General features: G+C 43.9%; 1 protein-coding gene across 1 annotated transcript in view; it reads right to left on the minus strand.

Annotated features, from left to right (window-relative positions):
• Nucleotides 1-1,051: 1,051 nt before the first annotated feature.
• DNTTIP1 (deoxynucleotidyltransferase terminal interacting protein 1) overlaps nucleotides 1,052-26,776 on the minus strand; it is a 45,377-nt gene continuing 19,652 nt past the window's right edge. The window contains exons 6-13 of the mRNA XM_069752224.1: nucleotides 25,358-25,414; nucleotides 25,222-25,283; nucleotides 23,871-23,916; nucleotides 4,081-4,139; nucleotides 3,188-3,248; nucleotides 2,154-2,225; nucleotides 2,015-2,070; nucleotides 1,052-1,887 (exon numbers count right to left, since the gene is read on the minus strand). Coding sequence (XP_069608325.1) covers nucleotides 1,779-1,887; nucleotides 2,015-2,070; nucleotides 2,154-2,225; nucleotides 3,188-3,248; nucleotides 4,081-4,139; nucleotides 23,871-23,916; nucleotides 25,222-25,283; nucleotides 25,358-25,414 — 522 coding nt within the window. The 3' untranslated portion in view covers nucleotides 1,052-1,778. The remainder of the gene's footprint in view (nucleotides 1,888-2,014; nucleotides 2,071-2,153; nucleotides 2,226-3,187; nucleotides 3,249-4,080; nucleotides 4,140-23,870; nucleotides 23,917-25,221; nucleotides 25,284-25,357; nucleotides 25,415-26,776) is intronic.

Below are 26,776 nucleotides of genomic sequence, written 5' to 3' on the forward strand. Positions count from 1 at the left end.
CAGATATCTCTGAAACAGCTCCAAACGGCCTGCTCCTTTCTCAGTTCACTCCTCCAGCTCCAGACCAGGTAGTTGCAAGCTATCACAGGCAATAACTGGTGCTTAGCGAAGAGTAAACCAGAGGGAAGTGACGAACTCTGAGAACAGCTGAGACAACTAAGGACAGAGAGCTATGGAAGACAAGACTCTTTAACCCTTGAAAGAACAGAGCAAGGAAAACCTGAACTGCTAATAAGAAGGTGAATCAGTTCTAAGCAGCGCAGATTTACGTGCAGCCAAAGTGTTTTTACGGTCTACAATGTTGCAGCATCCCGTGAAAATCACACATCTCTGCTCAACTCCCCGCACTTTGTAAATGAACAGTAGCTTAAAGGCCTTTTAGATGATCATTTCATCTTCAACTTGCTTAACTGTTCACAATAACAGTAATTTTGACCAGGGGTGCCCAAACTTTCACATGTCACTGTACACAGCTCAGCAGCGAGCGAATCAAACTGTCATTACATGTCTCACACTGAGAAGGCCTGCTCTAAATCTATTGTGGGGGCGTGTTCTTTTCCCAGTATGTCACTGATGATTGATCAAAGTCATGCAGGGGAAGAAGCACACACTCCCAAAGAAAAATCTGAGGTAACACCCCCTTGGGTGTATTCAATGTTTACAAATGTTCGTCAAACATAACAAATGATGATTCATTTCACAGAACCAGCTGAGAACGTTTCATTATGGTCAAGATTAACCGTTTTATTTTCCTGTATATGATCCCTTTTAATGCTCCGATACAGTTCTAAAGGAGTATCAGCCCATCCCTGCTTTATATCTGCTCATAGAATGGGACTTATCATTCATAATTCTAAAAAAGCTTTCAAGTATGTCAGATTTAACAGCATAGTCCTAGGACATCACACCTCTAAGCAATAAGTCGCTGATTCCCTTTCAGGACTGATACACTAATGGAAATATCTGGAATCAAAATTGAAATTCACACGAGTGGCTCCTGACTGTTCATTCCTATGTCATTATCTGCTATTAAAATATAAGAACAGTGCAGTAGCATAAAGGATCATTTTTATTAGGACTCATTCACGACGTGCATTGTCTTTGTCAGGCCGCGTGCTGACGATCCGGATTTACCAAATTCAATACATTTCTATTGATGCAATTGCTCTTGCGGAGATGAAATTGACATGCTGTGGTCTGGAAAGATGAGTCACATGTCAGTCTCCGCGGGTGATCGGCAGACGCATAAATACACACCGTCAAACCCTAAGCAACTCTGTATCGTGGGCACATACCCTTATAGGTGAAAAAAAACAAAAAACGGATTTTCTTCAGTATTTGGTCAATGTGTTAGTTATCACCATGAGGGTTCTATCAGGAATATTCTCATCTGCCCCAGAAATAAACAATTGCAAAGCTTCTCCTACCCATTACTTTGTAAAAAACGGACAGCAAAGATGGCATCTATATGTGGTCTGTGCTTTTTACAGACATGTATGGGCGATTTTCATGTGTGGACATGTTGTTTTGTAGACATCTGGTCCGCGGAAAACTACAAAATTGTGAACAGCCCCAAAAACTATAATGTGTATGTATTCCATCAGTGAAATATGACTAGAACATGTACGTGGGAAACACAGCCGAACGAGACCTTTGTATTTTCAATCCATGAGGACGGGACACAATAGTAGCCTTATGTGCTAGGTCACATGTCATAAATCCAGCTCGACTACGTCATCAGCACCTATAGACTTGTGGAGAAACGTCTAATGAGACATCTACTCCTGCTCTGTTCTCATGAGCTCCATGTACTTTCTCATCTTCTCAATCATCCATGGAGGAGCAGTAAATGGCTTCAGCTCATCCAGCCGCAGCTCCCTGCAGTCTCTGTAGGATATCAATAAGAATCGAGGAACAAGTCAATCAAGATGCAAATGGAAAAACATAATATAAAGTAGAAGGCTGACATTGTGCATCTTGTGCATAGTTTTCTACCACTGGGTATCCATAGTACCTGTATTCATCTGTATTTGATAACTCAAGGATATCTGCTTCCAAAAGTATATACACCTGCAACATAAAAGGTATGAACAGTCATAGTAATAAACAGCATGGAGGGCATATGCAGTAAGGTAGCTAGCTCAGAAATGTACCATTTTACCACCGGTAGCTCTCATGTACTGATTTTCTGTCAACCACTGTTTGTCCTGAGGGTCAACTGTATACTGCAAGAGAAACAAAACTAGAACTTTGGTGAAATCCCTTTATGCGGGTTTACTTTTCAAAATGGTATATGCAAAATTGGTGGGCCATTTATATGGATACACCTGAGTGGGCCATTTATAAAGATGCAATCCAAAATGGCCTCCATGGTCACCACCCATCTTGAAAAGTTTTCCCCCTCTCATATACTAATGTGCCACAAACAAAAAGTTGAGATCACCAACCATTCCCATTTTATTTAGGTGTTTCCATACAAATGGCCCACCCTGTATTATAAATTATATGTAATATATGCATGATTAGATTACATATAACTGAACATGCTTTTAGAAAGTTTTCCCCAACATAAAAAGTCACCCGTATCAGTCTACTTTTTAGTGAAGTTTGTCCCTCAGAAAGCAGAGTTATATCCAAAATGGCTATTATTACTCTTTTCAAAAGTTGCTGTGATCCAGCATTCATAGTGTGTGGCCGTTATAAAGCAGTGTAGCTGTGAATTCAGCACTATGCGGAGATAAAATACTTTCAAGAAAGCAACAGAACCATATATGTGTGTCCTGTTCCTTTTTCTCTCTCACTCGGCTTCTCCCCTGCCCCTCTCTACAGACTTCAACAGGCAACTTTATTTTGATACCGTAGGAAGCTGAAAATCAGCCTGTTTTTTTTTTTTTAACTAAAATACACTACAGTAATCTTGGGTTCAGGAGGCTAGAAGGGAATAAAAAGTGGCTAGTAAGTGGAGTAAAAAGTATATTTCTCTAAGCACATATATTAAAAGTATTGTTACTACTGTTTTATGCACAGGTTGGTGCATATATGATCAGCTTTATTTCTCTATTCCTAAACTCCAGATCCCGTACTTACCTGGCACAGCTATCTAACATTCTGAGATTTGACTACGGCTAGCTATGGATGCATATGGCTTTATTGCAGACACTCATTCTTTATTCCAGGCTTTACATACCTTAAAAAGCTGTGGGTGTTTTAGATAAATCCGTCCCCTGGTCCCTCCCATTCCTAAAGCCCTAAAAGAAAAAAAAAAAACACTGATAACATTATAGACATAAGTACTGTGGCACAGTTTTAGGAAGGTGTGGAAAAAATGCTACAAAGTAAGAATAGTGATAATAGTTTATCTTTATAAATTAACAAAATGTAAAGTGAACAAACAAAAATCTACATCACCTCAATATTTGGTGTAACCACCTTTTGCCTTCAAGCCAGCATTCATTCTTCTAGGTAGACTGGCACAAAGGTTTAAGGCACTTGGCAGGGAGGTTGGCCCAAACATCTTGGAGAACTAACCTCAGATCTGCTGTGGATGTGTAAATCATTCTGTCTTTTCAAGCTGAGAAATCCAGACTGGTACTGATCCATAATGCAGTACCATCTGGGAGCTGGGAGGTGTCGGATAGGCTTCAAGTTTATTCTTCAGCAGGATATTTACCCAAATATACAAGCAATGCCATTAAGAGCTATTTTCAGCGTAAAAAAGAACAATGAGTCCTAGAAGTGTTAATATGGCCCCCACAGAGCCCTGATATCAACATCGAGTCTGCCTGGGATCACGTGAAGGGACAGAGGGATTTACACAAGCCTACATCCATAGATCTGTGGTACTTCTCCAAGATGTTTGGAACAAACTCCCTGCCAAATGCCTTGTGACACTGTGCAAGTCTACCTACAAAAATGATGCTATTTTGAAGGCAATTTTGCATTGTTAATTGATAAAAATAAACTATTAACTATTTTTTTTAAAGCATTCTTACTTTTCAGCATTTTTCAACAACTGCCTAAGAATTTTGCACGATATTATATATGATTAAATTAAAAGATCAAGGCACCTATCCTTCTTACTTATTAGCCCGTGATCCCAGCACAAAGTTGGTTGCGTCATTGAGTCTTGCTGGATCCCACTATAATAAAATAAATAAATAAATAAAAAAAAAAAAAAAGTTTAAAGGGTGGATTAAGTGTTTTCTCACTACCAGTTATACTTTATACACCATGTTCCCAGTTGCAGGGTGCCACTGATTGAATGTTTCTAGAAAAACCTTTTATTTTTGCTTTCAGTATTAATGCTACATACATAAAGTGATTATTCTTATATATGAATAATTGCTAACTCAACACATTAACCCTTTCCTGATAGCTTTATATAACTAAATGACTCGTAACAGTGTGCCAGGCTGCAGAGCTGCTATATATTTACAGGCCCTCTACCTATGGCTATCATGGGGTTTCAGTTTCAGGGTGATATGCAATTTTTTTTTTTTACTCCATAGCACTCGGATCAATGCTATATAATGGGGAAATGGGGAAGTGCTGATGACTTTTTTCCCTCACAGAATCTGTCTCTGGAAAAAAAAAAAAAAAATTCACTGCGGAATCCGATGGGTGCGAGGAGAAAAAAAAAATTAATATAATATATATATATATATATATATAAATAAATGTGGCACCCCTAGGGGTATTTGCCACAAAAATAGTTACTGACAGTAAATGCAAATACTAAAATAGCAAGACTGCACTACCACCTCCGGCCAGAAGGGGGAGCTCCAGAGACTCCCCTTGATCCATTCTGGTCTGAGAGAAGAACTGGCAGTTGGGCTAAGGAGCTGAAAGTGAGAGGTCATACAGTTGAATCTCTAACAGCCCTGTGACTGTTACCAGGCCTAAATCACCGGCCTGAGGAGAAGAGGGATAGAGAAAAAGGACATTGTGAGAACCGGGTAGCATTAATCACTACCCAGAACAGGCGCAAAGACGGATACCGGATCCGTGGCTGTATTCATTACATATAATACAGCAACCGGAAAAAGGTGAGGTGATATCAGCTTCACTAGGGTCGGACGCAGCAACAGACACAGAGTTCAGCGGTACTCCTGGAGGGGGTAAGCCGATAAAAGGACTCGGGTTGCCCGTCGAACCAGGACCCGGAGGGGACAGATTGGGCCGGCAGCCAGTTCACATACAGCAGCAGGGCCACACAGATATTGCGTACAATAAGAGGCGAAGACCCCGGCAGGGTCAAAGTAACTCAGAGTTCCCATACAGACTCCGGTGACAGGACTGGTTGTAAATCCTTTTTTGTTAAAGTAAACTGGTTTAACGTTTCAGTGCCTCAGTCTTTCATTTGGACAATAGCCATCTATCCAGGATTGGGATCATCACCGCTGGGAGAACCTGCTGCTGATCAAGTAAGTGCCTGTTCCCTCACGATACCCTTTACACTGTGCATTGCCTGAGGCCACAGCACCGGGTCAAGCCACCCGTGACACCCCCCTCAACAGACAGACCCCATTGGTCCGGTGCTGGGTACCCCGGTCTCTTGGGCGTCACAATTGGCGTCACGAACAGGATCTAGCCAGCCCGTATACCGGGTATTGTGTGCCGTGATTGGAGCCCAAAACTGTGAAAACTTGGATGAAAAATCTTGAAAATTGACTTTATTAAAGAAAAATCCATTCTCCATTGAAAACTATTGAAAGTGACTTTTCCCCATTGGTTATAATGGAGTAAAGATGGCCGCCATCCCCTGAGGTAATCACTTCATAACCGTTAGGCACGAGACTGTTAATTGAGCTACGCCATCACCTGAGCCCCAGTCTAACTGAAAAACTTCAGAATCCGCCATTACAGAGCGCGGTGGGTGGGAGCAGCAGGGGGCGTGTCATTGTGGGCGGCACCAAGCTGAGCGCTCTGACATCAGAGCAAGGGGAAAATCGATCCTGCTGCACAGCGGAACGAATCTACACTATCCCGACGGAAGCGGAGGACCGGAAGGGTCCGGATTAACTAAGGGGGCACAGTATGTCGCAGCACGGAGACGCCAATGCAGCTGAAAGACAGAGTGTCGATAGAGAGTCCGGTAGCGCAGCGGTGCAAGGAGTGGCGCCCATCATGCCGGTGCTGATGCCATATACCCCGGATGGCCCATGGCTTCCAATGTATGAAGGTGAGCCTAATACCCTTGACGATTTCAGAGAAAAGATGCTGGCCCATTTTGACATGTTCCCTGTGGGTGAAGTTCAGCGTGTTAGTCTCCTGATGATGCAGTTAAGTGGCCATGCTAAGCGAGAAGTCACAGCATGGGCAGCTGATCTAAAAGGCACTGTTGAACGCATATTTGCTGGATTAAAAGCTACATTTGAAACCACTGCCAGCAGCAAAGCTAAAGTACGATTCTTTAATTGCAAACAAAAAGTTAATGAGGGCGTGAGAGACTTTGCCTTAAACCTGCAGGAAGCCCTTAAATCACTTACACTGGCTGAACCCATTTTTAACACCGGAGCGGATAAACTGCTAAGAGATCAATTTATTGAGGGACTCTACACCCCTTCTCACCGGGGGCATGTGAGCATGCTTGTTTTTAAGAACCCTGAATTGACATTTGCCCAATTAAAGGAGAGCGTTATATGTCTCCAGCTGGCAGAGGCACCTCGGGATCAGGATCCTGCGCAACTCATGGCAGAGGCTCCTCAACAACATGGAGTACCAGTGACATCAGCTATGTCCGGGGCCATTGCTAAGCCCCTGGGGCCCAGTACTAATGAGGCTCTTCAACAAAAGCTTGACTCTTTAACTGATGTTGTTGCTTCAATGGCTAAAACCATGCAGGAGATGAGAGGACCCAAGATGGAGTTGTCAAACCGTAGAGAAGGTGTTCCATGGATGAGACCCCGGAGATACCCGACATGGAGAGGACGACCCCGCGACCGCTACCAACCGGATGGACAGCCCATTTGCCGCCGTTGCCAGCAGCCAGGCCACTTTGCACGAGATTGTGATTTAAACGGGAATCCCCTGGGAATGCGGGCCGCTTCGCAGGAATGAACTTTCAAGGCCCAACACCCTGGCACGACAGGTACATCGGAGGACGACCCATTATCCCTATCGTGCTGGACGGAATGCCCCTCAACGCTTTGCTGGACACAGGTTCCCAGATTTCATCTATACCGTATACCCTTTATAAGAGGTACTGGGCTGATGCAGATATTGATAAAGGGCCCTCTGATGTTGAACTAGATATATGGGCCAGTAATGGTAAGTTGGTACCGAAACTAGGATTCAGGGAGATGACCATAAAGATTGGTAAAGTAGAATTGAAGAAACAGGGTATAATTGTTGTTGATGTTGACCGGCGGAACTGTGAACCAACTGTATTGATAGGAATGAATGTGTTAGAGAACTGCTTTTCCGAAGTCATTTCTGTCTTACAGAAAATTGCTGAAACTGCCCAATCCTGCCAGCAGAGAGTTCTCCGGAGGGAAATAAAAGTATTGATGTTAAGGCAACAGGTAGAAGTTGCAGGTGGAGAAATCGGCAGTGTGAGGGTAAGTGATCCAACATCTATTGTAATCCCACCAAAAACAGAAATGCTGGTATGGTGTAGAGCAGCCATTGGTACTAAGGGACGAGATTATCAAGCCTTAATAGAACCAGTGTACACCGACAGCAGGCCCACTATACTCACAGCACGAGGGATAGTCGAGGTACACGGGGGACGAGTGCCGGTACGACTTTTGAACTGTGGAGAGGAAGAGGTCACTTTGCCAAGGTATGCTACAATGGCAAAGCTATATACTGTTGACAACAATGCCATCACAACCATTGAGCCCTTAGAACCAACCTGTCAGGTGGAAGGCAATGGCTCAGATGGAGAAATGGAGGATTGGTGCCAACAGCTACACGTGGGCATAAATTCAACACCTACCCATCAAAAACAAGGGGTGTATAGGCTAGTGACGGAATATGAACAAGTCTTCAGTAAACACCCATTGGACTTCAGACGGATAGAAGGGGTAGAACACACAATCCCCACCAGTGACCATCCCCCAATAAAAGAAAGATATAGACCCATACCGCCCGCTCACTATCAATGTGCAAAAGATATGCTGAGGGAGATGAAACAGGCCGGGGTAATAAGAGACAGCTGTAGCCCCTGGGCGGCCCCTCTAGTGATTGTCAAAAAAAAAGGACGGAACCATGAGAATGTGCGTAGACTACCGGAAGATTAATAACATCACCCATAAAGACGCCTACCCCTTGCCTAGGATAGAAGAGTCCTTAACTGCTTTGAAATCTGCTAATTATTTTTCCACCTTAGACTTAACAAGCGGGTATTGGCAAGTCCCTGTGGCTGAGCGAGATAAGGAAAAGACGGCATTCACCACACCAATGGGTCTATGTGAATTTAATCGCATGCCGTTCGGACTCTGCAACGCATCCGGTACCTTCCAGCGGCTGATGGAATGCTGCCTCGGACACAAGAACTTCGAGACCGTCCTCCTGTACCTAGATGATGTGATCGTCTACTCAAAGACTTACGAACAACACTTAATAGACCTGGCAGAAGTGTTCGAAGCCTTATCCAGGTATGGCATGAAAGTCAAGCCATCCAAATGTCACCTTCTCAAGCCAAAGGTACAGTACCTGGGACACATCGCGAGTTCGGAGGGAGTAGCACCAGATCCCGAGAAAATAAGCGCCATAAGGGATTGGCCAAGACCTACCAGCGCAAAAGAAGTGAGACAATTCCTGGGATTGGTGGGTTACTATCGCAGATTTATAAAAGGATTTACCAAGTTGGCAGCACCCTTGCAAGACACCTTGGTAGGGCAGATGAAGAAACCTTCAAACCGAAACCCTCCTTTTCAGTGGAACAACGAAAGGGAAGACTCCTTTGAACAACTAAAGAAGGCACTAACCGGAGAAGAGGTTCTGGCATACCCAGATTACCATCAACCTTTCATCCTCTACACCGATGCCAGTAATGTGGGACTAGGAGCGGTGCTGTCACAAAAGCAAGAAGGTCGGGAGAAAGTCATCGCCTTTGCAAGTAGAAAGCTCCGGCCTACTGAAAGAAATTCAGAAAATTACAGCTCCTTCAAATTGGAACTACTGGCTGTAGTTTGGGCTGTGACTGAACGTTTCAAACACTATCTGGCCGCTGCAGAATTTATTGTCTATACTGACAACAATCCGTTGACCCACCTGGACACAGCCAAATTAGGTGCGTTAGAACAGCGATGGATAGCCCGGTTATCTAATTACAACTTCAAGATCAAGTATCGAGCAGGTCGCAAGAATGGAAATGCCGATGCCCTATCCCGGATGCCACACTTGAGAGATGTAGAAGAGGAAACGGGGGAGCTTGAAGAAATCGAACTACCAGCCTTCCATCATCCCAAGGCAAAACATCATCAGTCAAGTACCTATCAGAAACAACAAGAGGTGAATTTAAATCCGTTAGCACACCATAGATGGGCTGACACCCAAGACAGCAATCCGGCTGTGAAGTTGGTGAAGGAACTGTTAACTGAGCAAAGTGCATATCCCGATGAGGATGCCCCAGAAGAGACGCATCAACTCTGGAAAGAGAGAGGCAAAATGTTCCTGTATCAAGGGAAGCTCTGTAGAAGGTACACCAATCCGAAAACACATGAATTGGTTTGGCAGATTATCGTGCCTAAACAAGATGTCAAGATGGTCCTCGAAGCTTACCATAATGGTGCTGGTCACTTCGGTTGGAAAAAGTTAGAAGTACTTCTAAGAGAAAGATTTTATTGGGTCGGGATGAGAAAATCAATCGAACAGTGGTGCAGAAATTGTGGCCCGTGCAACCTCAGAAGAAACGATCAAAAGAACCAAAGAGCACCACTGCAGCCCATAATCACCAAACAACCACTTGAACTTGTAGCCATGGACCACGTGAAGTTGACACCAAGCCGGTCCGGCTATGTCTATGCCTTGACCATCGTGGACCATTATTCACGCTTCTTGGTAGTAGTACCCGTAAAAGATCTGACAGCAAAAACAGCAGCCAAAGCGTTCCAAACGTACTTTTGTAGACCCCATGGATATCCGGAACAGGTTCTCACCGACCAAGGTACAGCCTTTGAATCAGAGATCTTCAGAGAATTCTGTAATCTGTATGGTTGCAAAAAGATCCGGACGACGGCCTATCATCCACAAACAAACGGCTTATGCGAGAAGATGAACCATATTGTAATAGAACTACTAAAGACTTTACCTGAGGCAGAAAGGAATCAATGGCCAGAGAAATTGCCTGACTTGGTGGATCTGTATAATCATGTCCCGGTGAGTTCCACCAATTGCACCCCAGCTTACCTTATGCGTGCAAGACCCGGCAATTACCAATCGATCTAGAAATGGGAATTCTGAAACCAGACGCAGAAGTCCAATACTCCAATTGGGATATCATACGGCAAAAGCAGTATCGCCAAGTGCAAGAGAGTGTGGAAAGAAGCCTTCAGCAAACTAGAGAAAGACAAGAGCGAACTTTCAACCAGAATGCTCTAGCGACCCCATTAAGACCAGGTGACCAAGTGCTCAAGAGAAATCGTCGAACCAATAAACTGGACAATCAGTGGGAAGCCGTACCCTACACAGTTTTACCAACAAGAGTGGATAATCCTAAAATGTGTCTCATTAGCAAAAACGGAGGCTTAACATCTGTACTAGTGTCAAGAGACAATCTTAAATTATGTCCGGAAGCATTGAAAGAGCCAGACGTTGTCCAGCCAGAAACAGAAGTTATTCAACCCATACAGGTTCAACCAGTAAAGGAAAAAGAAGAGTAAGTGTATCACACCTGTATAGGAGACTTTCCCAAAACCCTACTAACATACCATGGTGCAGTAGTGGTTCCCATGGTGGCCTTTTACCCAACACCAAACCCAATACCAGAAGTCCCAAGACAGGAAGAGGCTGACCCCGTACTACAGGAGGTTCCAGGCCAGGAAGAACAGATTCCTGGTCAGAGTAATCCCATTCACGGTGGACTTGCCAACTCCATAGTCGTGGAATTATCTTTAGCAGAGCGGGCAGATACTACATCCGCAGTAGACAGTAGTACACCACATGAAGAGACACCGCTATTACGTAGATCACAGCGTAGTACCCAGGGTCAATTACCGGCCAGGTATGCAGATTACCAACTATAAAGCTCATAATGTGAATTGTATATATGTTATGCCGTATATAGTTAAACAGAAAATGTAGTATAGTCATTGTTATCAGTCTGCAACGTTTAAGCCCAGTGCCTACAGAGACTTGTCTGTATGAACTTCTTGCATATTCTTGAACTTTTTATCAGCCCGGAGGCACTAAATCAAAGCTCCGGAAAGACTGCTTTTTGAACTTTGCTCCTCGCTCTTTTTGAACTTTCTTTTGACTTTATATTGATAACTCCGTTGGAAAAATGGAACTAAATTCCTGGACACAAAGTGCAGTGCCTTTCCTAGTACCTTCAAGGATAGAACTGTATTAATGGACGCTATTTGAAGTGACTTTGTACAAAACTATATTTTTGTTTCCTCGAGTGGTTTTTGTAACTTTTCATTTTTAAGACTCTGTACATATTAATTGTTATTTCAAAATGTTATTGTCCCACAGTCCCGGAGTACTGTTCTTAACTAAGGGGGAATGTGGCACCCCTAGGGGTATTTGCAACAAAAATAGTTACTGACAGTAAATGCAAATACTAAAATAGCAAGACTGCACTACCACCTCCGGCCAGAAGGGGGAGCTCCAGAGACTCCCCTTGATCCATTCTGGTCTGAGAGAAGAAATGGCAGTTGGGCCAAGGAGCTGAAAGTGAGAGGTCATACAGTTGAATCTCTAACAGCCCTGTGACTGTTACCAGGCCTAAATCACCGGCCTGAGGAGAAGAGGGATAGAGAAAAAGGACATTGTGAGAACCGGGTAGCATTAATCACTACCCAGAACAGGCGCAAAGACGGATACCGGATCCGTGGCTGTATTCATTACATATAATACAGCAACCGGAAAAACGTGAGGTGATATCAGCTTCACTAGGGTCGGACGCAGCAACAGACACAGAGTTCAGCGGTACTCCTGGAGGGGGTAAGCCGATAAAAGGACTCGGGTTGCCCGTCGAACCAGGACCCGGAGGGGACAGATTGGGCCGGCAGCCAGTTCACATACAGCAGCAGGGCCACACAGATATTGCGTACAATAAGAGGCGAAGACCCCGGCAGGGTCAAAGTAACTCAGAGTTCCCATACAGACTCCGGTGACAGGACTGGTTGTAAATCCTTTTTTGTTAAAGTAAACTGGTTAAACGTTTCAGTGCCTCAGTCTTTCATTTGGACAATAGCCATCTATCCAGGATTGGGATCATCACCGCTGGGAGAACCTGCTGCTGATCAAGTAAGTGCCTGTTCCCTCACGATACCCTTTACACTGTGCATTGCCTGAGGCCACAGCACCGGGTCAAGCCACCCGTGACACCCCCCTCAACAGACAGACCCCATTGGTCCGGTGCTGGGTACCCCGGTCTCTTGGGCGTCACTATATATATATCTCACACCCCGTATATACTCGAGGAGTACAAGACGAGATTTTCAGCCCACTTTTTTAGGCTGAAAGTGCCCCTCTCGGCTTATACTCAAGTCATTGTCCCAGGGGGTCGGTGGGGGAGGGGGAGCGGCGGCTGTGACACTCATCTGCTCCTGGCGAGGTCCCTGCATCTCCGGGCGCTGACAGCTTCTTCCAGTCTTGAGCGGTCACATGGTACCGCTCATTACAGTAATGACTATGGATCCGACTCCACTCCCATAGGGGTGGAGCCGCATATTCATTACTGCAATGAGCGGTAACGGTGACCACTCAACACTGGAAGAAGCTGTCAGCGCCCGGGGACTGGAGATGCAGGGACCTCGCCAGGAGCAGGTGAGTATAATGGGGAGGGGAGCGCTGCGCGATATTCACCTCTCCTCATTCCAGCGCTGCTCCGTCTTCCGCGCCCTCTGCTGTGACGCTCAGGTCAGGGGGCGCGAGGACGTGGTTAGTCTGTGCCCTCTGCCTGAACGTCAATGCAGAGGTTACGGAAGACACAGCGGCGACGGAACGAGGACAGGTGAGTATTGCAAGTGCTGGGGGCCTGAGCGACGAGGAGAGTGTCAATTATTTTTATTTAATCGCAGCAACCGCATATGGGGCAAATATCTCTATGGAGCATCTGATGGGGCCATATTCAACGTTTGTGCAGCATTATATGGGGCATATTTTAATATGGAGCATCTTATGGGGCCAACATGAACTGATGGAGCATTATATGGGGCTCCTGATTTAATATGGATATTCAAAAACACTTAACCTACTGATGTCTCAATTAATGTCACTTTTATTGGTACCTATTTTTGTTTTTGAAATTTACCGGTAGCTGCTGCATTTTCCACCCTAGGCTTATACTCGAGTCATTTTCCCAGTTTTTTTGTGGCAAAATTAGGGGTATATATAACGCTGGGAGCATCACTCTGTCCGAAGCCTTTATAGACTGCGTAAGCGCAGTCTGGGCCTCACAGAGTGATGCTCCCGGGAGATCACGGTATGCGTCAACACTGAACGCACACCGCGATCTCCAACAGAGAAGCAGGGACCGCCAGGAGGGTGAGTATCGGCTATATTCACCTGTCCCGTTCCACCGCTGCGCGCCGCCATCTTCCCGGTCCTCGGCCTGTGACCTTCAGTTCAGAGGGCGCGATGACGCGCTTAATGCGCGCCGGCGCCGCCCTCTGACTGAACAGTCACAGCCAGAGGACCGGGAAGATAGCGGTGCGCAGCGGTGGAACGGGGCCAGGTGAATATAGTAAGTGCTGGGGGGCCTGAGCTGGCGGCGATACCGGCACCTGACCCTCACAGCGCATCGGTGTCCCCGCCTGCTCAGGTCCCCCAGCACTCGGCGCCGAGCGGGTCAGAGGCAGCGGGGCCGAGCGGGTCAGAGCAGAGTGTGTCAGACGTAGCAGAGCAGAGTGTGTCAGACGTAGCAGAGCAGAGTGTGTCAGACGTAGCAGAGCGTGTCAGACGTAGCAGAGCAGAGTGTGGCAGACGTAGCAGAGCAGAGTGTGGCAGAAGTAGCAGAGCAGAGTGTGGCAGACGTAGCAGAGCAGAGTGTGGCAGACGTAGCAGAGCAGAGTGTGGCAGACGTAGCAGAGCAGAGTGTGGCAGACGTAGCAGAGCAGAGTGTGGCAGACGTAGCAGAGCAGAGTGTGGCAGACGTAGCAGAGCAGAGTGTGGCAGACGTAGCAGAGCAGAGTGTGGCAGACGTAGCAGAGCAGAGTGTGGCAGACGTAGCAGAGCAGAGTGTGGCAGACGTAGCAGGGCAGAGTGTGGCAGACGTAGCAGGGCAGAGTGTGGCACACGTAGCAGGGCAGAGTGTGGCAGAAGTAGCAGAGCAGAGTGTGGCAGAAGTAGCAGAGCAGAGTGTGGCAGAAGTAGCAGAGCAGAGTGGCAGATGTAGCAGAGCTGTGGCAGAGCTGAGTGTGGCAGGATGGGAGCAGCGCATGACAGGATGGGGACGCTGGATGGGAGCAGCACATGACAGGATGGGGACGCAGGATGGGAGCAGCGCATGACAGGATGGGGACGCAGGATGGAGCAGCACATACCAGGATGGGGGCGCAGGATAGGATGGGGACGCAGGATGGAGCAGCACATGACAGGATGGGGACGCAGGATGGGAGCAGCGCATGACAGGATGGGGACGCAGGATGGGAGCAGCGCATGACAGGATGGGGACGCAGGATGGGAGCAGCGCATGACAGGATGGGGACGCAGGATGGAGCAGCACAGACATACCAATATAAATGCTCGCCACCGGGGCGTAGAACGGGTTCAATAGCTAGTGTATATATGTATATATATATATATATATATATATATATATATATATATATATATATATATATATATATATATATAATTTTTTTTTTTTTTTTTTTTTATTCACATACATTCAGTACAGACCAAAAATTTGGACACCTCATTTAAAGGTTTTTCTGTATTTTCATGACTATGAAAATTGTAAATTCACACTGAAGGCATCAATCAAAACTATGAATTAACACATGTGGAGTTATAAACTTAACAAAAAAGTGTGAAACTACTGAAATTATGTCTTATATTCTAGGCTCTTCAAAGTAGCCACCTTTTGCTTTGATGACTGCTTTGCACACTCTTGGCATTCTCTTGTTGAGCTTCAAGAGGGAGTCACCGGAAATGGTTTTCACTTCACAGGTGTGCCCTGTCAGGTTTAATAAGTTGGATTTCTTGCCTTATAAATGGGGTTGGGACCATCAGTTGTGTTGAGCAGAAGTCTGGTGGATACACAGCTGATAGTCCTACTGAATAGACTGCTAGAATTTGTATTATGGCAAGAAAAAAGCAGCAAAGTAAAAAAAACGAGTGGCCATCATTACTTTAAGAAATGAAGGTCAGTCAGTCCGAAAAATTGGGAAAACTTTGAAAGTGTCCGCAAGAGCAGTTGCAAAAACCATCAAGCGCTACAAAGAAACTGGCTAACATGAGGACCGACCCAGGAAAGGAAGACCAAGATTCACCTCTGCTTCTGAGGATAAGTTTATCCGAGTCACCAGCCTCAGAAGTCGCAGGTTAACAGCAGCTCAGATTGGAGACCAGGTCAATGCCACAGAGTTCTAGCAGCAGACATCTCTACAACAACAAAGAGGAGACTTTGTGCAGCAGGCCTTCATGGTAAAATAGCTGCTAGGAAACCACTGCTAAGGACAGGCCACAAGCAGAAGAGACTTGTTTGGGCTAAAGAACACAAGAAATGGACATTAGACCAGTGGAAATCTGTGCTTTGGACTGATGAGTCCAAATTTGAGATCTTTGGTTCCAACCACCGTGTCTTTGTGCGACGCAGAAAAGGTGAACGGATGGACTCTACATGCCTGGTTCCCACCGTGAAGCATGGAGGAGGAGGTGTGATGGTGCTTTGCTGGTGACACTGTTGGGGATTTATTCAAAATTGAAGGCATACTGAACCAGCATGGCTACCACAGCATCTTGCAGCGGCATGCTATTCCATCCGGTTTGCGTTTAGTTGGACCATCATTTATTTTTCAACAGGACAATGAACCCAAACACACCTCCAGGCTGTGTAAGGGCTATTTGGCCAAGAAGGAGAGTGATGGGGTGCTACGCCAGATGACCTGGCCTCCAGTCACCAGACCTGAACCCAATCGAGATGGTTTGGGGTGAGCTGGACCGCAGAGTGAAGGCAAAAGGGCCAACAAGTGCTAAGCATCTCTGGGAACTCCTTCAAGATTGTTGGAAGACCATTTCCGGTGACTACCTCTTGAAGCTCATCAAGAGAATGCCAAGAGTGTGCAAAGCAGTCATCAAAGCAAAAGGTGGCTACTTTGAAGAACCTAGAATAAAAGACATAATTTCAGTTGCTTCACACTTTTTGGTTAAGTATATAATTCCACATGTGTTAATTCATAGTTTTGATGCCTTCAGTGTGAATGTACAATTTTCATAGTCATGAAAATACAGAAAAATCTTTAAATGAGGTGTGTCCAAACTTTTGGTCTGTACTGTACAGTATCTATCTATCTATCTCGATCGGATGCCACATGGAGCCACAGTACAGCATTCAATATCGCTCCAGTCTTCCTCATACACAGAGGTTCTCTATGGCAAAACCGCTGCCAGACTCACCGTGGCTCAGAATGGCCATCACAAATAATGGTGGGAGAACTGTTGAGATAGGTGAATTCAGCCATCATTTGTCTAAATGTGTATGGGAGACCCTAAGACATGTCAGACTATGGATACATTTATGCTGTGAAGACGCCATGACTGCCAGTTTCTAGAACTGTTGCAGTGCCATCATCTAATTCTCTGGTGTAGATGACATAGCTGAGCAGAACTGGCAGTACCTAATGGTCCAGGTACTGTGTTTGGGTTCTGGACCAGTCAGATCCTGATGGGAGCATCCTGAACACATACTATTTAAAGTGTTGTCCTGTTCTATGACACTGATGGCCTGTGAATAGGATAAGTCATCAATAACAAAACTGTGGGGGTCTGACTTCCTCATCGATCAGCTGATATCAGCTCGGTGGTGACCCGATGAAAACACAGAATGGAGCTGAACAACATAGTGTTTGACAAGCGTGACCAACTTTTTACTATTCATGCTGCATATGAAGCATCAATAGTAAAAGATCTAATGTTAAAAATAATAAAAAAAAAAAAAAAAAAAAAAAAAAGGGTTATTCTCACCTTCCAGCGTCCCGATCTCCTCAGTGGTGCACGCAGCGGCTTCCGTTCCCATGGATGCTGTGTGCGAAGGACCTGCGATGATGTCATTGTCACGTAACGTCATCGCAGGTCCTTCGTACACAGCATCCCGGGGAACTGAAGGCGCCGCGTGCACCGCTGAGAGGCGGGAGGATTCCGGGGGCCTCCGGAAGTTGAGTATATCCCTGTTTTTTTTTATTTTAATTCTTCTTTTAACAATTACGGTATATGGTTCCCAGGGCTTGGAGGAGAGTCTCCTCTCCTCCACCCTGGGTACCATCCGCACATGATCCGCTTACTTCCCGCATGGTCGGCATAGCCCCATGTGGGAAGTAAGCAGATCAGTGCATTCCTATGTGTGCGGAATCCCCGCGATTCCGCAAATTAATGAACATGCTGCGTTTTTTTCCGGAATGCGTTTCCGCTCAGGAAAAAAAACGCAGCATGTGCATACAAAATGCGGATTGCATTCTATTAATAGGATGCTTAATTTGAGCGCTGTTTTATTGCGTTTTTATAGCGAAAAAAAAAATAAAAAAAATCCAGAACGTGTGCACACAGCCTTAGACCCATTTTTTTTTTTTTTTTACTTTAGCAAGGGTAACAGGAGAAAATGGATCATACATTTTTTGTTGTGAAATTTCTCCTGAGCATGCCGATACCCCATATGTGGGGGAAATGTAAAGTTTGCTGGCATAATTAGCGGACGCCATGTCATCTTTGGAGAGCCCCTGATGTGTCTAAACAGTGGAAGTCCCCAAGTGACACCATTTTGGAAACACCCCTTGTGGAACTTTTCTAGATGGAACTGAACACCTTGAACCCACAGGTGCTTCACAGAAGTTTATAAAGTTAAGCCGTGAAAATTAAAAATAAATAAATAAATAAAAAAAAAATCATTTTTCCAACAAAAATCTTTCTTAGCTCCAAATTTTGCATTTTCATAAGGGCAACAAGAGAAATTGCTCCATACAATTTGTTGTGCAATTTCTCCTGAGTGTAGCATAGCTGGCTTGGAAGGGAAGGAGCGCCATATGACTTTTTGAATGTAAAATATGCTGGAATAATTAGCGGTTGCCATGTCGCGTTTGGAGAGCCCCTGAGTTGCGTAATAAGAGAAAACCCTAAAAGTGACACCATTTTGGAAACTAGACACCTTTGGGACCTTATCTAGATGTCTGGGGAGTACCTTAAAGCCCCTGGTGCTTCACAGAACTTTATAATGCTAAGCCGTAAAAATTTTAAAAAATATATATTTTTTCCCACAAAAAACTTTTTTAGCTACAAATGTTGTATTTTCACAAGGGCAAAAGGAGAAAATGGACCCCAAAATTTGATGTGCAATTTCTTCTGAGTTCACAGATACCCCACATGTGGTTGAAAACTACTTTTGAGGCACAGTGCAAAGCTCAGAAGGGAAGGAGCCCCATATTACAGTGCAGAATTTGCTGCACTTGTTTGAGGGTGCCATGTTACATTGACAGAGCCCCTGGAGGTGCCAGAACAGCAGAACCCACCATAAGTGACCCATTTTACAAACTAAACCTCTCAATTAATTCATCCAGGGGTGCAGTGATTATATTGACACCACAGGTGGATTACATAATGTTATACCATTGGGCAGCAAAGAAAATTATTTTACCATCAAGATTGTGTGTTAGCTCCAAGTTTTACTGACGTGGCTGACGGCACTTTCATACAATCCTAAAAAGACAGACACCATCAGATCAAAGGTCAGACAGCACCCACAGTGCCTCCATCTGCCTCACTATAGGGAATTTTCCACCAGGGGTTCTGTCTGAATCACGTATTTCAGAGATTTACATGGAAGCCCCGGTGTAAGCGCTCAGAACAGAGCGCAGGATAAATGTGCCCGAGCCTTACTGTGTTCTTTGGGAGGCAGAATGGAAAAAAAAAAAAAAAAAAAAAAAAAACAGCAGCAGGTGAAACATTGGTTTTATTTTTCACCCCGTTCTTCATGCAGTATAAGTGATTAGGCGACTTTATTCTTCGGGTCAGTGCGATTAGGATACCAGATTTATATAGAGATTTTATGTTTGGCAGCTGTCACACTAAAAGACGCTTTTTGATTCAAAAACAAATTTTCGCTATACCACATTTTGAGAGCTATAATTTTTACATATTTTGGTCCACAGAGTCAAGTGGTTGCTTGATTTTTGAGGGAGGAGCTGATGTTTTTATTGGTACCATTTTCGGACACATGACATTTTTTGATCGCTTTCGATCCTGATTTTTGGGAGACAAAATGAACAAAAACCAGCAATTCAGGAATTGCTATTTTTTTTTTTTTTTAACACTGTTCTGCGTATGGTAGAATTGGTAAGACCGCTTTATTCTACGGGTCAGTACGTTTGCAGCAAAATCTCATTTATATTGTATTTTGATGGCTTGGCGCTTTTACACAAAAACTATTTTATAGAAAAAATTATTTTTGCATCACTTTATTCTGAGAGCTATAGCTTTTCTATTTTCCTGCTGATGGAGCTGAATGATGGCTTGCTGGACAAGATGACGTTTTCAGCGGTACCATTTTTATTTACATCCGTCTTTTTGATCGCGATTTATTACACTTTGTTCAGTGGTATGAAAATAAAGCATTGTTTTTTGTTTATTTTTTTTTATGGTGTTCATTGAAGGGGTTAACTAGTGGGACAGTTTTATAGACCGTGTCGTTATGGACACAGCGATACCAAATATGTGTACTTTTATTGTTTTTTTTTTATTTACATAAATGTATTTATTGGAAACATTTGTTTTTGTTTTTCCATTGGGGATTTTTTTTTTTTTAACACTTAATATTTTTTTTCACTTTTCACATTGTCCCAGGATGGGACATCACTGTATGGTGTCAGGTTGCTGATCGGATACTCTGCACTGCAGAGTATCACATCAGCATCTGACAGGCAGGGAAGGAGGCATGTCAGCGCCTACTCAGCAGGTGCTCACAAGCCACCTTCCCTGCAGGACCCTGAAGGACTCCACGGCCATCTTGCGGCCGAGGGGGTCTCCATAGAGACAATCAGGACAACGCGATCGCATTGCTTGCCCTTTACCCCTTAGTACACTTTCTGCAGGGCAGACCAGCATCTCTATCGGAATGTATGTTTAGCACGGCAGGAAGGGTGATCAGACCAGCACATGCGACTGTCCACAGTCAAAGTGAGCAAGCTCACATTCATTACAATGAACCAGGTATAGATTCCACAGGACTTGTCCATACCTTTGGCTGAATTGAGGAGTATACTGGCCGTACCCAGCCATAATTTTGCTAGAATTATGATCTAACTATCTGGACAGGCTTAAAAGGATGATCTACTTACCTTCCACAATAACTTCAACAAGTTGCACCCAACCATCAATCCTGCTCTCAATATCCCAAAGTCTGAAGTACACACGAGGTCCCATATACATCAAAGACAGTACCATACAAACATCAATTTACCATAAACACACAGGCTGTTCTGTGCATCTTAGATGGAACAGCCTTCATGCAAGACACAAAAAACATCCATAATCTACAGTCAAGCTCTGAGATGCACTGTTCAGACAGTGAGAATAGAAAACTACACCTGGCATCACTGAGGAATACATTCCTACACAAGGATATCACCCCCTGGTAATAGATGAATGATCCAAAACCCAAGAAGCAGCCTCCTGGACTAGAAAACAGAGGGAGAACAGGGAGCCTCTTATGGTCACATACAACTCCCGCGTGAGCATATTAAGGAAAATTGTTACAGATCTTCAACCCATAGGGACTATAGACTGACAGAAATATTCCTAAATCTACTATTCCACTCCTACAAACAGCCCCCTAACTTAAGGAATCTCTTGTCAGAAGTGTCCGGTCATCAATATCATAGACGGGAACATTTCCCAGCAACAGTTAAAATGCAAGACTTGTACTCAAATATTAACAACAAAAACAGTCCACATATCCAGCACAAATCAAGACTATAATATTATGGATGTCTTTTCATGTGCATCTTCCAATGTGGTGTACGTGATACAATGTGCCCTGGAGGAACATATATAGGGGAACTAAACAAAAACTACAAACAAAGATGAATCTACCAATTTCCTTCTATGATGGAATCACTGACTGGGTGGATCAGGGAAATGCGGTAGATATAGTGTATCTCGACTTCAGCAAAGCATTTGATAAAGTATCTCATACTATCCTTATAGAAAAAAATGACCAAGTATGGGATTGACAAGGTTATGGTTAGATGGATTCATAACTGGCTCAGTGATCATACTCAAAGAGTGGTAATAAATGGTTGCACATCCAACTGGAATAGTGTTTCAAGTGGGATACCATAAGGCTCTGCCTCGGCTCCAGTGTTGTTCAACATTTTTATAAATGATCTTGATAAGGTGCAGTGCAGCGGGGTTGGTTCAATGTCACAGATACTGACCACACGAAAAGTTCACAGCAAATGTATTTTAATGTCAACACTCACACAGTGTACAGCATACAGCATTCTCCAAATCGCAGCCGGGAAACAAACGTTCGTGGAAGTCCGGTTGCAGAGGGTGACGGTAACACCGTATCAAGCTGCGGGGTGCCATGAGTTTGCTCTGCTGGCTCTGTGTTAACTCACACAGGTTGAGCTTTTGCAGAGCCATCTGCTCCGCAAGTTGCAAACTCGAAACTGACACACTCACCCCTCTACTGCAGGGGTTTTAACAATCAACCTGTGGCCTTAGGCCACATGGAAAACCCGGCCGGGGGAAGAAACAGACCGCCCAGCTACCTTCCTGTCGTCCGTCTCAAAAATAAAAGTCCATGGGAGGTTTTCCTAAATCTGCCCTGGACAAATAGCTTGCCCAAGACTACACTTACGGTACTTTTATTCTGCATTGCTACGCCTGTGACTGCAATGCACTCCCGCATCCTCAATACGTTTCTGAGGGCATCCAGGGGGACCACACACCATCCCTCACAAATAACACCAGTCGCTGCCTCAAAAAGGGAACTGAAGGTAAAATAAAATTTGCAGACCATGCAAAGCTAGGAGGGATAGCCAACACTAGAGAAGACAGAATGGATTCAGAAAGATCTAAATAAGCTTGAACAATGGGCAGCGACTAACAGAATGGTATTTAATGGAGAAATGCAAGATTCCTCATCTGGGCAAGAAAAACTAAAATTACATCCATAGAATGGGAGGAACAGACCTAAGCAACAGCATGTGTGAAAAAGACTTGGGTATACTAATTGATCACAGACTGCAAATGAGTCAATAGTGTGATGCAGCAGTAAAAAAGGCAAACAGTTCTAGGATGTATTAAGAGAAGCATAAACTGTAGATTATGTGAAGTAATTATCCACCTCTACTGCTCCTTGGTCAGGCCTCATCTGGAATACTGTGTCCAGTTCTGGGTATATTTAAAAAAAATACATTGAAAAACAGGAGCAAGTTCAGAGAACAGCTACCAGGATTGTGATCGGACTGCAAAGTATGTCCTACAAGGAACGGATAAAGGATCTGGGAATGTTTAGCTTGCAAAAAAAAAGGCTAAGAGGTGACTTAATAGCGTCTACAAATATCTGAAGGGATGTCACAGTGTAGAGGGATCATCATTATTCTCATTTGCTCACAGAAACATGAGAAGCAATAAAATTAAACTGAAAGGATACAGATTAGATATTAGAAAACTTTTTGACAGTGAGGGTGATCAATGAATGGAACAGGCTGCCACGAGAGGTGGTGAGTTCTCCATCAATGGAAATTGTCAAACAGAGGTTGGACAGACATCTGTCTGAGATGGTTTAATGAATCCTGCATTGAGCAGGGGGTTGGACACAATGACCCTGGAGGTCCCTTCCAACTCTAACATTCTATGATTCTACCAGGCGCACTTATAAGGAATGAACTGGACACACTGGTAGAGAAACATTTCTCTGGACCAAACACAGTATGACAGATTGAAAAGTATTAAATACTGAAAGGTCATTTTAAGGAGAGAGAAAAATCTAGGAATTCAAGTGGATAAGGATCTTTAGGTCTTTGAAAATGAGAGTCAATCTAACATCTTCACTCTCTCTACTTGGACAGAATTCACACCTCCACTATGATGACTGCAGATCACCAAACTCCTAAGCCATCACTTCCACCACGTCTCTATCTGTGACAAAAACCTTTACAAACTTTATTTGTAAAGTTCTGCGGAATATGTTGGCCCTGTATGAAAAAACAAAAACAAAACTGTATATTATTATTTTAGAACTTTGGTTCATCTTTAGGAGGCATCACCCCTTCTACAAATGTCTTGTTGTAATATGTCCTTTCTCAGTAATGCATTTGTAAACATGCCTGATGAAGGAGCCTCCGTGCTCGGAAAGCTTGCAGACATAATTTTCCAGGACAGCCAATAAAATGTATCACTCTTATACTTTTGTCATTTAGGGTGTTTGAATTTTTTTCTGGCTAACATGGTACCACAATATAATTATGTTTTTATTGTACACCAGCTGCACATGTATCTCAGGTCCTCCATGTAGAGGATGCTTAGAACTTTACCTTTGGCCCTTCACGTCTGATAGGATCACCAGCTTTGGGTTTTAAACTGCAAAATGAACAAAGCAAATAAAATCAGTCCACATACAACCATTTTATCCTCCATAACTATCTACTTGAAGAACATTTTATTATTATTTTGCTTTGCTATTTTTCCTCCCCTTGTTTGTGACGTGAGCTGTAGTTTTATCTTTACCATTCTGGGGTCTAGAAAACATTCCCATCTTTTTTATTGCTTGTCTTTGAGAGACGACAGCTTTTTTTTCCCCATCAGATCTATCACTGCTGAGTACAATTTGTAGATTCCCCTAAATTTATGTCTGGCATGAAATCTAGTTAATAGTGATGAGCGAACGTGCTGGGATAAGGTGTTATCCGAACATGTTTGGGTGCTAACCGGGTGTCTTCGGCGAGCTCGAATAATATGTTTGAATCCCCGCCTGCATGTCTCGTGAATGTTCGACAGGCGCAACACATGAAGGGGTTCTGTTGGTTAGGCAATCCCTGCATGTGTTGTGACTGTCGACAGCAACGAGACATGCAGGCGGGGACTCGAACATATTATTCGAGCACACCGAAGACACTCAGTTAACACCTTATTCAAGCACATTTGCTCATCACTATTAGTTAACCATTTCTACCAATGGCAGCATCCCAGGAAACCAACATGTTATTAGACTATCCCATCTCATTTTCTCCACCAAGCATATCCCCTATAGCTAACCAGAGCCTCCAACTGTTCAAAAAACCTCAGTTTAAAAAAAAAAAAAAACCCTATTGAAAATGTTATTATTTTACTGAGGGCAAACATAGGGATTCAGAAGGTGCTGTCTGAGAAGTGGACGGGGTTTAAAGATAACTTTGATTGCAGCAGTGAGCCTCTAAGTTAGTTCCTGCAATCTGCGGCGTGGCTTGGCCAAGTAACATGTTTGGAATCACAGTCATTGGATTAACCTGGAGATTAATGTGGTCAGCTCATTTTTACAGCACAATGAACAGCGGAAAAACAAAACTCAACACATGACGGTATCGCAGGTTCTTTACCCCCATTTCTACACACTTTGAATTATCCTGTTTCCCAATTCATTGCATGGTAAAAATGAATGAAGTCATTCAAAACCATAACTCGCCCGAAAGAAATAAAAACAAACAAAAAAAAAAAAAAAAGTTATGGCTCTTGGAAAAAGGGGTGATAAAAAAAAAAAATGGAAGCCTGAACACGAAAAAACATAACAAAAATCAAGGAGGTAACGGGTTCTGCTTCATTGCGTTGCAGAACTGGTGGAGCAGTGAACCATTGGGGTCCCACAGATGCAATTCGGCCGCTGCCGATGAGATGACTATTCATACTCACGATGTAAGTCCTGAGGAATTCCGCTCATATAATGAGCTCTGTCCCGGGGGGCGCCCTTTTCTCTGTAATAGAAACACAATTTTCAAATCCACTTCTAATGAAGACTTAATTAGCAACCTTTTAGTTTGTTTGCTACCTTTTTGGGGACAGGACTCCTCCGCAGAAATGACTCATCTTCCGCTATTCTTGTTCTCTGAAGAAAGAGAAGAACAATAAGTATTAAAGTGGGTGGACTCAAGTTCATAAATGGGTAACACTGCTAAGTGCTTGTAAAAACAAAGACTTTACAAGATACCTCTGCTCTGTTCTCAAGAACGGAGAGAATGTCAACCCTGTCCTGCAGAGCTTGCTGCCTAGTTTGCTGTCCACCTCTGGAGTCCCACTCTAGGCCAGTTACCTATTCATGAAGCATACGGGGTGAGCAGGCGCTATGCTGTACAAGCCTGCTCACTATGCTGTGAAGCTGGCCGGACCAATGCCGGCAGAGGGATGGCCACTACACGGGGTGACCATGGCACTGGTCCGAACTGCCAATCTTTAGGAGCGCACCACCCACCACAACGCAGGAAGCATCATGAGACAACCACTTTAACCCCTTTTCGCGTTTGTTTTTCGCTAACCTTATATCAAGAGCCAAAACTTGTTTTTATTTTTCCGTCAATATGGCCATGTGAGGGCTTGTTTTTTTGTGGGACGAGTTGTATTTTTGAATGACACCATTGGTTTTACTATATCATGTACTTGAAAATGGGGGGAAAAAAATGCGGTGAAATTGCAAAAAAAAAGTGCGATTCCACAACTGCTTTTTTGGATTTTTTTTTACCATGTTCACCAAATGCTAAAACTGACCTGCCATTATGATTCTCCAGGTCATTACAAGTTCCTAGATACCAAACATGTCTAGGTTCTTTTTTTGTTTAAATGGAGAAAAAAAAAAAAAAGTGTGTTAAAAAAAAAAAATAAAATAAAATAATGCGTCACTTTCTGAGATCCGTAGTGTCTCCATTTTTCGTTTTCTGTGACTGGTTGAGGGCTTATTTTTTGCATGCCGAGATAGCGTTTTTAAAGAGAACTTGTCAGCCGGATTGTGCACAGTAACCTACACAGTGTCAGGTTGCTGCTGTTATACTGATTAAAATGATACTTGGTTGATTAAATCCGTTTTGTGGTTGTTTCTTAATCTTTATTAATTTATCCCTTGATCTTTATTTTTAGTTTTGTGTTAATGATATGCTTGTGCCCTGAGGCGGGGTTGGGGTATGTGATGCTCTGATTAGGTATTCATAATGCAGACTGCTGACAGGTCACTGATCCCTCACTGACCTGCCCCCTAGTTTGCATAATGAATACCATCAGATACTGAATTTAAAAAAAAACAAACCGCTTTTGCAGTGGTTGCTGTGCAGCTAATAATCCCTTTCACAGATTTACTTGAGCGAGGAAAAAAAAAAAAAAGTCATTTTGAAAATGGCGCATGCGCAGTAGCAGCTATCAGTTTGTATAGAGATTTGATAGCTGCTGTTGCGTCATCTTGGAGAAGAAAAAAAAAAAAAAA

The sequence above is a fragment of the Ranitomeya imitator genome, chromosome 2 (genome assembly GCF_032444005.1).
Source record: "Ranitomeya imitator isolate aRanImi1 chromosome 2, aRanImi1.pri, whole genome shotgun sequence".
NCBI lineage: Eukaryota > Metazoa > Chordata > Amphibia > Anura > Dendrobatidae > Ranitomeya > Ranitomeya imitator.